The 12,479-nt window shown below is 41.6% G+C and overlaps 1 protein-coding gene across 2 annotated transcripts in view; it reads right to left on the bottom strand.

Moving 5' to 3' along the window:
- CHL1 (cell adhesion molecule L1 like) overlaps positions 1-12,479 on the bottom strand; it is a 128,773-nt gene that overhangs the window by 9,523 nt on the left and 106,771 nt on the right. For both annotated transcript variants that reach the window (XM_062008725.1, XM_062008726.1), the window contains exons 17-24: positions 9,938-10,039; positions 9,530-9,727; positions 8,673-8,743; positions 6,012-6,234; positions 4,066-4,181; positions 3,708-3,912; positions 3,352-3,474; positions 1,896-2,075 (exon numbers count right to left, since the gene is read on the bottom strand). In XM_062008725.1, coding sequence (XP_061864709.1) covers positions 1,896-2,075; positions 3,352-3,474; positions 3,708-3,912; positions 4,066-4,181; positions 6,012-6,234; positions 8,673-8,743; positions 9,530-9,727; positions 9,938-10,039 — 1,218 coding nt within the window. The remainder of the gene's footprint in view (positions 1-1,895; positions 2,076-3,351; positions 3,475-3,707; positions 3,913-4,065; positions 4,182-6,011; positions 6,235-8,672; positions 8,744-9,529; positions 9,728-9,937; positions 10,040-12,479) is intronic.

Here is a 12,479-nt window from a genome sequence, read left to right as displayed (position 1 = left end):
TATGTGCATACTCACATATGTACTTATTAAAAAAGGAGACTGACTTTTCTTACTGATTCCATCTACAGTAGCAGGGATAACTGCAAATAAATGAAATCTATAGCAGTGATGCAGATCAAGTATATCAATGATAAAACATGAATGAATCCATAGCTTCTACCTCAACATCTCCACTTTCCTGGTAGAACATATGCTGACATTCTGAAATATCCATGGTATAGCCTGCAAAAGCTCTGTTACAGCAATGGAAGCTATTCAAAGCCTTCAAATGAACAATGAGAGCTTTATGATTTTATTACTAAAACTGGAACATAGTGGATATAGAATCACTGAATCAAAACCCAAAGAATCTTGGGAGTGCTCTGTCAGAGAGTTTCATTTCAGAGGGCAGCACACTTTATATCTGCCATTTGTGTGGGTCATTCTAAATTATAAACTTTGACTTTTCCAATCACTCCCTTTCTTCAAAAAGAGAGATTGTTCTAATTTTGAGCAATCACCTCTCTTCCCATATCACAGCTTAAGAACCCACCAAGGTCACTGAAAAGAGTGTTTTGATGGGTTTTTTTTTCCCCCAGTCTGTCATGTTTAGTTGAAAAATGTCTGAATGATTTAACCAGCAAATAATAACACAAAACTCTAATGGCTTCTCAGTGACAGATGCAGTGTCCTAATTTCGGGTGGCTTGCAAACCAGCAAGGAGCACACATTAATCGTAGAACTGGACCCTTGCGGCTTGTATTAATTAGACCACATTACTCTACAAGCCTTTTGCAAGAGTCAGATGGTGCCACTGCTGAAAAAGTCTTAGGAAAAAAAGAGAACAAGAACAAAATGAATGGCAACATTATCATCCTTTTAAATACATCAGGCAGGGATTGCATTTCATAACACCTGACAAGGTTATTCAAAGAAGTTACTGACTTTCAAGCAGCCAAAACACATTATTCTGGCTGCCCAATGAAGGCCAGAGAAGGGAACTAATGAGGTGAAATCATATATTTTTAGCTTGAAGATAAATTAAAAAGATCTTGCACTTTCCTTAGTGAAGAATAAATTTTAAACCACCCTGATGGATTAATAGTTACTACCAGGGGAGTACTTGTGCACTGGAGACAGCCTGGAGGTTACAAGGCAGCTGAGAAAGAGTTTCCCTACTTGAGAAAATGGATGATAGTTCATGATTGGACCCTGAACTGGGATGTGATGAGTTTCAAGTACTTTCAACTTGTTTTACCAGTAGCTGAAGAGATTCTGCAATTTGGAAGGGTTTCTGGTGAACAGCAAGGATTTGTTCCTCAGCGTTGTAGAGTTTGCAGACTTGCTGAGCACAGTACATTACATTTCATTTCATTTCAGCTGAACTTGAAGGATGAACTATCACACAATGCTTGCGATTTTCCCTTAAATCACTGAACATCAGTGTTTTAGGACAAGCTGGAAGTGGCACACAAACGCTCACTGCCAGTCTCTGATGAAATAATGGATCAAATGTGCTGCAGTTGTCTGCATTTTTCATGTCAAATACCTGCCTCTAACGTTGCAACTCCATGCAAGGGCAGCATTTGTTTTCATTACATTACTGATAGCAGGTTATCTAAATCTTCAATGTGCTGTTCATGACTAAATGCATTTCACTTATTCAGGTACAGCTCAAAGAGTCGGTCAGTGGGAAGAAAAACACAGCACTGTAGAGCAAAATGAAACAGATAAGCTCTACTTCTCTGAAGAGCTGCATGGTCACATTAAAAAGCTCATTGATTGTTCTCATGGAAAGAAAACCAAATTTACTTCCCCTCATTACAAAGGACATGTCAAGCCTGGAATATTCTCAATAGACTTCTCCATTATTGTTGGAGCTTCCCCACACAAAAACATATTGCCTATTAACTTACTCCCTTGAGCCATTGTTAGTCCTTCTTCTGTGGCTGGCTTCCCACAGCCTTTGACTGTACAAGCCTTGACATAGAACTTGTACTTGGTGCTGGGGCTGAGACCTGTCAGCCTCCAGCTCAGCGTGGAGCGGTTGGCGACGCTGATGTCGTTCACGGGGCCGAACTCATGTGTTTCATTTACTGAAAGGCAAAAGGCAGCGGAGTCAGATCCAGCAGCTAAAGGCTACATGAAATGAGTCGTCAACAGTTCTGCACACTCTGCAGTAAGCAGGAAGGATGGAGCCTGAAAACACACATCTCACCTTCCTGCCAAGTACTTAAATGGGATTTATCTTGTCCATGCCAATCTCCCAACTACTTGGTGAGCTATTATTGTTCTTAAAAAGCCCTCTGATTCTAGATGTGCACATGCTGAGGGAGAGCTAAAGTTTTCTGTCTCCCAGATCATTCAATATATATGAACTGTGTCTTGCTTTACTTCCAAGCATCTGCAAACTTTTGCAAGCAAGTTAGCAGATGGCTGTTCTGCTTTGCCCTGCTCTGCCTTGGCACAGGTGGCAGCTGAAGGAGGGGCTGCCACTCTCAAACTGCCTAAATAGAAATACTCTCTGCCCATAGTCAGCAAAAACAAAGGGAAGATTCAGCCTCCAGCCCCTGCTTGCAAAGGTAACTGGGTTTATCAGCAGAGATAAGTGAGAAGTACAGTTTGGGGCTTTTGTTTTGTTTTAGGAGTGTTGTTTGTTTGTTTGTTTATTAAACAGGGCACAGTTTAATCCTGTTACATCCTCAAAGAGCATATAAAATACTCTGAATTGTCATCATACCTCACAGCTAGTGCTGTGACAGTCTGGGCCCTACACTTCTTGCCTATCTGCTCAAAGTCTCTTTCCAGCTACTCAATTCTTTCATAGACAAGAAAGAATGAAATATCCCTGGTATTTAGTTGTTTCTTCCTGTGATTACTCAACAGCACATCTCAGGTAACAGTTGTCTGCCTGTCTGCTGGGGCATTCTACAAGGAGGAGGTGCTCACTGATATAACGTGAAGATTTGAATAAATGTGACTGAAGTGCTCTCATTACAAATTATTTTGCATTGAATGAGCTTGTCTTCAGTAAAATGCAGCTGCAATTCATGGGTCTTCTTAACTACTGCCCTAGGTAGAGTTTGCAAATATGAAATAATTGAGTTAATCTATAAATGTAGAATAGGGCAGGGCAGCAGTATGAGGTTACATGCAAACTTTTTGCTCTGGAAGATGACTTTGGGCTGCCCTCTAGCAGGCTGTCTGCACATTGCAGTTCCAAACACATCATGCTCATGTGTCATAGGGATCAACCCTTCTCATCAGCATCTGTTTTAAATAACTGTGCACACAGAAACACCCTTTTTTCCTTTTTTTTCTTTAACTAATGATGCTGAAATTCTAAAACCACGGTAAAGAAAAAGCACATACTTATCTGGTATTGCAAAATGTAGCCAGTTAGGTGGCCGTTTGCTCTCTTGGGAAGTCCCCATGATAGGGTGATGGAGTCCTTATCAAAGCTCAGGATTCTTAGAAAGCGTGGTTGTTCAGGGACTGGAAGATACAAGGGTTAGCTTTCAGAGAGAAAGATTGAACAAGTGTGTCTCTGTTCATACTAGTTGAATGAGGATGTGGCTTAGCTCAATATCTATAGTCCCCCTTACTAGTGAAGGGTTCTACGAACACTGGGGATCTGAAAACCACTTGAAATCAGGTAATCAACTTGCCTAGTTACATGAACAATTTCTATTTGTGTCTCTCCATCCCATATTCTTGTTTTCTCTTACCTCCTTCCGGAGTTTCAAACACAACTGGAGAGCTCTCCGGGCCATCTCCTTTACCATTGTAAGCCAAAACAGTCAAGTGGAATTCACTGAAGGGCTCCAGACCAGGAATCATCCCATAGTTCCTATCTCCTACAAATGTCAGGAAGTGTTTCTCCGGGTGATGCCTTTTTCCATCCAGCATGCTTTTTGTTTTCCACCAACTGACCTGCATTGAGATCATGATAAATGACACTGTAGGGGGTTGAACATGACACTGAATTCTCTCACCCTCCCAGAAACGAGAGACTGCAATCTACCCTTGTTCTGGAATTCATTTAGCAGTTAACCATACACAAATATTTAAAGAGAAATGTGTAACCTTATAGCCTCTCAAATGTCCACGAACTCTGTCCCTTGGTATTCCAAACCAGAAGACTTTGACCAGCGTGCTGTTCACAACATCCACCGAGACACCAGAAGGAGCCGCGTCTGGAACTGTAAGAACAAAAGCGCCGCATATTAAAGACACTTACAAGAGCTCAGTTTCACACTGCTCATGGCCACAGGGCTTGGCTTTCCAGCTCAAGCTGTGGCAGATCATGCAGTCTTACTGTAGGCAAGAAAAAAGCCATTCCACCTGCATCCAGTGGGTGAAATGGGCCAATAAACGTTATTTTTCCATATCAGAGCTTTCTGCCGAGGGCTGGAATACAGGTGCAGTGGGACACATGAATTTCCACACCAGTATTTACCATTTCCTGTTTCAAGCAATGCTTACAGCAGTGAGAAGAATGGGAAAAGAAATTATTAACACAGCACTGGAGAAGGCAATCGCAAAGGGGTTTTTTATAATCAATTTAATTTTACAACTAAGCTCATTAAACCCCAGGATTTTAATCACTACACAACACAGAAAGCTATTCTAGTGCTTGGAAAAAAAAACAAGAGGCCTTGATCCATTGACAACTGAATTGCAAGGAAGATTTTCCACTGATAGATATAAAATTAGATCCATCACAAACACATAAATAATCACACTGTGGGGCTTCTTTCTCTCTTCTTACTGTCCACCATCTCTTCTGCCATACACACTAGATGGAAGGGAAAATGCACCATCACATCACCAAATGCCCCACACGAGTTGGCCACCATGCTGTTTTTACTCCCTTGCTGATTTAAACCCTTAATTCCTACAAAAACACCCTTTTTTTTGGGTGGTATTAGTGCTTAACTTGGTTGCTTCCTAAAGTGAGGCTTGGCATTTCTTTACTGTATACATTTCCAGTCCTTCAAATATCTTCTCTAGCCATGCAGTAAACACCATGGGAAGCCAGGCTGCTGCCTAGAGATGTTGGGTTGGGACATTATCCAGTGTACCACAGACTTATCAGTTGCATGCTGTGTGGCATCAGCACTAGTTCTATTAGTCAGGCAATCTTCCTGCACCTTCACTTTCTCCTAGAAGGACATGATTATTAAAGCCCACCATGAACCTGTAGCTCAAAGATCACATACAATGGGTGGGTATCACAATAAGTTGCTGAGATTTCACAGCAGCCCAGGGCATCTAGTTTGTAAAAACAGGTGGCAAAGGGAGAAAGCCTCTCTGCTTTATCTGGTCTGGATGATGCACTGTGGGCCAGGCAGAGTCACAAATCAGAAGTGGGCAGGCACTGACAAGACTAAGGAAGGGGACTTGGAGCACTAGTAGATCCAAAAGAAAGCTTTACAGTGGAGAAAGACTTCTGCAGAGACACAGGGGAGCTGTACCACTAGGAGCTACTGAAAACCACTGGACAGAAACTCAAGCTGGAGAGGAGGAACCATTCTTCAAGGACTCAGTGGATAAGATGACATCCAGCTTACGTGAAAACATGTCATCATCTACAAATTCACTTACAGCACTCAGCACCTGGGTGCTTCTACTTATTTGCCAGAGCACTTCACTTCTGACAGTGTTAAACTGTTGAATCAGCCCCACACAAGCAACAGATTTTTTTCCCCACCCAGTACAACACAAAGGCTGCCACACTTCATAGACTTCTTATGGACTGTGGCCTTCAAACAAATATCCAGATTAAGCCAACAAGTGAGGTTAATGAAAGCACAAGTGACCTTTCCAAAAAGCCCCTCAGACTCCAGCAAGTTGGCACCCACAGCGCCTAGCATCAGTTGTGCTGCCTCTCACGTAGCCCATCACACTGAGCACTGGCATTTAAACAGTTTTGGCTGTGGGCTGTCTAATCCATCACTCCATAACGAAATGTTCTGCATTATAACAACCCCTCCCCATCATATTTGTACACGAAAGTTTCCAGTACTTACCATCCTCTCCTGAATACCCAATGGTAACATTTGGCTCAGGACCTGATCCTAAACTATTAACTGCTTGGACTTTGATCTCATAAGGCACAAAAGTGGGAGTGTTTCTTAGGGTCAGAGAATGCTTCTTCACCATCTCCTCATTCCAGTCTGCCTCGACTCCCCGCTGCCGCCAGCTGACTTTGTACTCCAGCCCTGGCCCGTTCCTCTCCACGGGCTTCAATGGCTGTGGAAGAAGTTAAAAGAGATCCTGTCTGCCTTTGTTGTACTAATCATGAAACAGCAGCTGAGAGGAGGGGGGGGAATAATTTTGAAGAGTGTGCTACAACATTAGGAGGGAAAGGTGGGGAAAGAAAGCTTTAACTTTTCACTGTCATGTTCATTTTAAGATGACTGGAAGAAAAATGTCATGGCTTCAAGAGAAAGGTAGGTGAAAAGCAGAGAAACAGTTGAATTAAAAACAGATTAATTGCCAGTAGACATATTTCTGCATACTACATGCATCACTTTTTGTTGTGCCACAAGTTTCCTTTGTCTTCCTGTGTGATGTAAAACCACATGCCTTCCAGCACAACTGAAAGGCTTATTTTGGCATAAGGCTGTATGTGCCTTTCAGTACAGCTAAAATCTGCATTTTAACTTAGAATTTTATGTAGCACAGCAAGTTGGGTCATTAAAATTTACATTTGTCCTAAATAGGCACCAAATGCTTGAAACTATGCCTGGACAGCTAATATGCAGCTGCTGTGCTTACTCTTCTTTATCAATCAGCTGAAGAATTCATCACAGCATGGCTACCATCTAATTAACATTAATTTATAAAATATTACAAGACTTAGAGCAAGGGCTTGTCATGAGATATTCTCCAGTTGAGTTTATAGCTCTGAAAATGCACTTCTTTAATTAAGAAAATTAACTAGTCACTTGCACTACCAAAACCGATGGGGGTTATTTCAGTGCACTAAAACAACTGGGGGTATTTCCCACCACATATATGGCCTATTTTTAGTAAGACTTTAATTATATATTGTACATAGTGAATTTATAACAACTGATATCTACCCAAGTTGCACACAGAGGTCTGAAATGAAAGGGCATCAGCTTGCAAGTGACAAGGGAAAGTGATATCCCATTGGTGCTCCTTGGGGACCTGCAGAAGTTGCCACTTATCTGCTCTGAGGGTATGGGAAGCTTTGGGATGACTGTGGTGAACTGGGCAGCTCTCTAACTGGTGCCACTGGGAGCATCAAAGATGCTGGGGAATGGGATTTGCAAGAGAATGTGAAGTACAAAATTCCTACTGAAAAAGAACTTCTTGTTTGGAGTTAAGTTGCAGCGCTACTGGGCTCTTGTTTTGATCTGCCTTAATGCTGCAAATCCTTGGCTGAAAAGCTAGTCACTAATGCTTATCTGTTCTCTTAATCCAAAATAGGCAGATTAACATCATTTTGCAGCCTTTGTCTGCCAGAAATAGCATGTTCAGAGTCTAGTATTTCCTCTGAAAAGCATATAGGAAGCATCATAAATGAACGAATATCCTGTTTACGACATTTAAAGGATTCAACAAGATTTCACAAAGCCTGTCCATCCCATTCTCTCCCTTCAGTCTCAGTCTGTACTTTTGCCCTGTCTGAGCAGTGGATTACAGGCTTTCTGGCGGGGAAGGGTGCTTGTCCTCTGCTCCATGAAGCACTGGTCACAGCAGCATTTCTCAGCCATGTTGGTTACTACCACTCTGCCCTTCTTCTGCAAGGCAGGATCATCTTCCCTGACCCTGGTCCATGTCATACAGCAAAAATCCCCACTCAAATCCAAGTTAATAGATCCAGAGGACTATCTCCTTTTGGTGTAATTATAGCTTAAACCATGAATTCACACTGGGGAAACATTTATTGTTCTGTGCTGGAAGTGGCAGATTGAGAAGTAAATCTCATGTAAATTGTCTTTAATTCCAGATACACACAAAAAAATATGCTTCCTTCCACAGTTGTTGAAATGTGTGTTAAATGAAGGAATATATCTCTCTCAACTGTTGGCACAGAAGTTGTAAATGTAAAAGCCACTGAATTTGAACACTGGAACCCATCCTTAAGACTTTTACACAATTCCTTTGACACACATTTTTAAGGTCTTTATCTTCATTCCTTTAGTTCCTAACGTATAACTCCAAGCTCATGTTCTCTTTTCCAAGGGATCTGTGCCATTTGTAAACCTGCAGGCTGGGAAGGCAGAAGCTGTGTGTAAACCATCCCCTGGCAGAGCAAGGTAAGATCACAATTATTTCAAGCACTTTCTTGTGTGCAAGATGCACAGACTCTGGGGAATTCTCACTGTGCTTAACGTTTCTTAATAACCTGCACAGTTAGATGTAAAGAATTGCCTTTTGAAACAAAAATTAAACTAGGGGAATAAATCCAGAACACATTGAAGTCAATAACAACTTTACCTTTGAATTCAGAAGCATCAAGGATCCTACCTATGGAATTTGCTAATATTCCCTAAAAAACAGGGGTGGAGTGAGATAAAGTCAAGAGAGCTGTTACTTCTCTTTCAATATAATGATATTAAAACAATACCCTGATTAATTCCATGCTGCTTTGGCAACTGCCACTTGAAAGGGGAACCTGCTTCAGGTATTACCACTGACAGTTATGTATGCCTCACCTCCCATTTCATCACCATTTCATTTGGTTCAGAAGCTTCAACTCTGATGTTTTCTGGGTTCTTGTCTGGAGCTGGAACCACACAAGTGATAAGGTTAGTTTGCACATCCTGGGTTTTATTTGCATTTATTATGTAAATGTGAAAAAACTAAAAGGATGCAAAAAACTTTTCTTATTGTCATATTACTGAAAGACATCCGAACCAAAAAATGCTCATTACATCAATTACTTGGATCAGCAAAGCTGCTGTGACCAAAACACATTGTTCATGCAGTTTTGATTCTAAAGTGCCCTTGGATTTCAAAGTGCCAGCTGTAGGGGGATTATGAGGAAGAGATTTTTCTCCCTATGGGGATAGTAAACAGAAGGTATATCATTAGTGGGATACACGCAGCTGAAAGGCTGAAGAAGGACCTGAAATTGAAGTAAAAGGGAAAGAAAAGAAAGAAAAATGCCATGGAATGCAAATGCTATGCTGAACAGTTGGCCTCACAAATGACTTACAGGGACAAAAAATGTCCTGTCACAGTGAGAAACACCCTGTGAATGGAGATGTTTGACAAGCCTAGCGCTGAAGAAAGGCTCCTTATAAACCCTGGTCTTCTCCAGCAAGTGCTTGCCCATAAAGGGCTTCAGTGGGCTGCAAAGGTGAGAAATCATCAGAGTTTAGGAAAGCTAGCATGCTGGAGGTGCCCTGGTAGGAGACATCCTGGGCAGGCTCCTCACTTTGGCATCCCTGGGCTACCATTAAACAGTGCAAGCAGCACAAGTGACCCCTGTGAAACACAGGAGAGCATTGACACTCCCAGCAGAACACTGCAGATATGACTATTCAGCAGAATGCGTGGCTGTGCTCACCAGCTGGAGGTGTGGCATAGCGCAGGGATGCTCTGCTAGGCTGGCTCCTTCCCACAGCGTTCACAGACACCACACGGAACTGGTAATTCACATAGGGGGCCAGTGACAGAAGGGCTGTGGTGCCATTCCCCGGGGCTCGGGTCAGCTCCTGCCACCTCCCCGGCTCCCACCGGTTCTCTTCAAACTCTATAATTGACTCTGGGGAGGAAAAGCAACAAAACAAAAGAGAAAAGGCAGAGCCTGTGTAAAGGATTTATGAATAGCAAGGATGGAAATGAACTTACAGCACATTAAGTGTCACAGGCAAACCGATTAAGCACGGCTGTGAGCACGGTTTGTTTCTTCTAAGAGCAATGACGTGCCCCAATGATAAACAGCACGAGGTGCTGCTGCTCAAACCTTTCATACCATTAATAGGACTGTTGTGAGTGGCCCCAGCTTTCCAGGAGAGTCGGACACTTCGGTTTTGATTTTCTGAGAGCTGAAGGTCTTCTGGCGGATCAGGAACATCTGAGAAATAACGAAGGAGTGTCAGGAGCACGGCTCGCTATGGCTGTCTGCCTTGGCATTTTCCAAAGAACTAGAACAGCAAGGGAAGTGATGAAAGTGGTAAAACATCCCTTGATTTCTAAATGGACAAAATTAGGAAAGTGAGAATAGGTCTTAAAGATCCTTTTTATCACAGGAAACCAAGTTGAACCTCCCGGTCCTGCTTTCTCCCTTACAAATGCAATATCCCTTCTCGAGTTCATTTCCATCTACTCTCATTACTGTGCTTGCAGTAACAGATTTCTCTTTTCAAATCAACACTAAGATCTATTTAATCATTAATAGATACTGCCACTGCTCTTAGCAGAAAGCTGTATTAGCATCACTTGGATTTATTCTGGTGCAAACCACAGTGGTAGAAGGTGGCTCGGCTCTGACAGTTATCGAACTTGGCCTTTTAGAGTACAAGTGAAAGGATAACATTCATTATCCCAGCCATGGGGATCTATATTAAAAGGAAACAAGAAAATTCATTACCTGCCAGCTCAACTAACACTGTCCAGAGACTGTATCAGAGTCAGAATTGGTGGTAGTTGGTGTAAGTGCATCACATCTCCTAGGGACTACAAACCATGAGCATGGGACTACCCTGTTGCTGTCAGAGCTCCCTTTTCAGTGATGGGGTCTTAACCAGGGCCGAGGTTACCAGCATCACTGAAATAGGCTGCTCCCTCCCCAGTCCTGAGAGATAGCAAGACCACATCTGCAGCACGACCTGTTTTCTCAGAAGCATCAGCGGCAGAAGAGGTGATCTGTGTCGTGGGTGGTTTGCCAAATTGCCTGTAATTGAACGAACACTTTCAAATTTAGCAGTTTCAGGCTGACAGATATTTATCTTCTTTATGGCTTGCTTTGACAATTTGCAATCTGATTGTGTTGGATTAGTTTAGTAACTGAAATGTATTCAGCCTGATGTAAAAGAGTAATTTCTCACTGCAGGGGGCCGATGGTAACCATCCTTCCCAAGTCACACACACACACACACACATTCCTCCTCCTTAAACACAAGGCTGATGTTTCAAAATCTAAGAAACATACAGCCCAAGGAAATGGGATTGCACAGCTTCAAGTCTTTGACCTCCTCCTCTCCCAGTGTCCCAGCTTCATTTTTGGTTGACAATGTCAGTCCTTATAGGACAAACATCTACATCAACCACCAAGACTCTGTCACTGTGAAAGAAATTAATTGTACTGATTTTTTTTTTAAATGCCAACATTGGGTTTTCTCGTTTATCTCAGGGTACATCAAAAAGTTAAAAAGGTTTTATTTAGGTCAGGTGTTTTGAATTTTCTTTGTATTTCTTTCCTCTATTTCTGTTGTCCTTGGGGAAAATCAGGAAAGCACAATTTAACCTACAGGCATTGTGGTGTTCTATTCTTAACATACCTGCTGTTAAAATTCAGTATACTACTTTAAAGACAGTGAAGATGCATCTTTAAGATACTCACCTCTCTCTGTTCATTAATCATAGAACAAATACTTAGAAGTATTCTAACTGAATATTTCTTTTACTCTTACTTGTCCACATTCTGATGTCTCCACCTGTGCCATATTTAGTTCTTCAGCCATCACACAAGTCTTTCATTGCAAAAGAAGCCTGATTTTTTCATTTGGAAAATAACAGATGCTGTTAATCCCCCAAGATATTTCTTATATACAATAAACAAGGGGAAAAGAGGACCAAGATCATTTTTTCTCTTCTGCAAATCACCTTTTGTAAAGGGAATAAAGTGCTTCATGAAATTTTCATAAGTAGTGGAACAAATAGTTCACAAACCTTTTGAATTACACAGCACTAAGGAACACACTGCCATATATAATACACATGGCATCTTCTTAATTTACTAGTTACTGAAAAATGCCATTCATTTAAAGTGTGTAAACATCTTAAAGGTCAGATTGGGTTAGTTCTTGTTGCAACTGCTTCCAGGCATTAAGCAAAAAAATACAACATAAAATGAAGCAAAACCGAATGAAATTAAAAGAATGCAAAGCTGTCCAGAAACCAGACTTTTAGCTATTGGCTCATGCCCTTAGGTACATGTGTAAAGGACTGCACATCACTCCACAAGTTCACAGCCTATTAATTTCAAGTGGTCCTCCAGAAAGAGAGGTAGGTTGTAAGGATGCTCACACAAGCTCAAGCTTCAAACTGTAGATCAAGGTGCTTTTTTTCTGTTGTGGTCTTGCTCTTTGCCACTGGACATTCACAGAGATAATTAATCCATTTAGGTTCTTAACTTCCACTAATCTTCAGAGGAGTTGGATATATAAATACTGACCTTAGGTCTTTCTTCTGTGGAAAACGATCCAAGTGGTAATTTGTCTGCAAATCTCTACTAACGTGAGGTGAAGGACTCACTTCAAAGCAGAAGCAGAACCTTTCCTAACATGTTATTA

This window comes from Colius striatus, chromosome 15, assembly GCF_028858725.1.
Source record: "Colius striatus isolate bColStr4 chromosome 15, bColStr4.1.hap1, whole genome shotgun sequence".
In the NCBI taxonomy this organism is placed as follows: Eukaryota; Metazoa; Chordata; class Aves; order Coliiformes; family Coliidae; genus Colius; species Colius striatus.
Note: the sequence above shows the minus strand (reverse complement) of the source record. Positions and strands in the feature narration are given on the sequence as shown.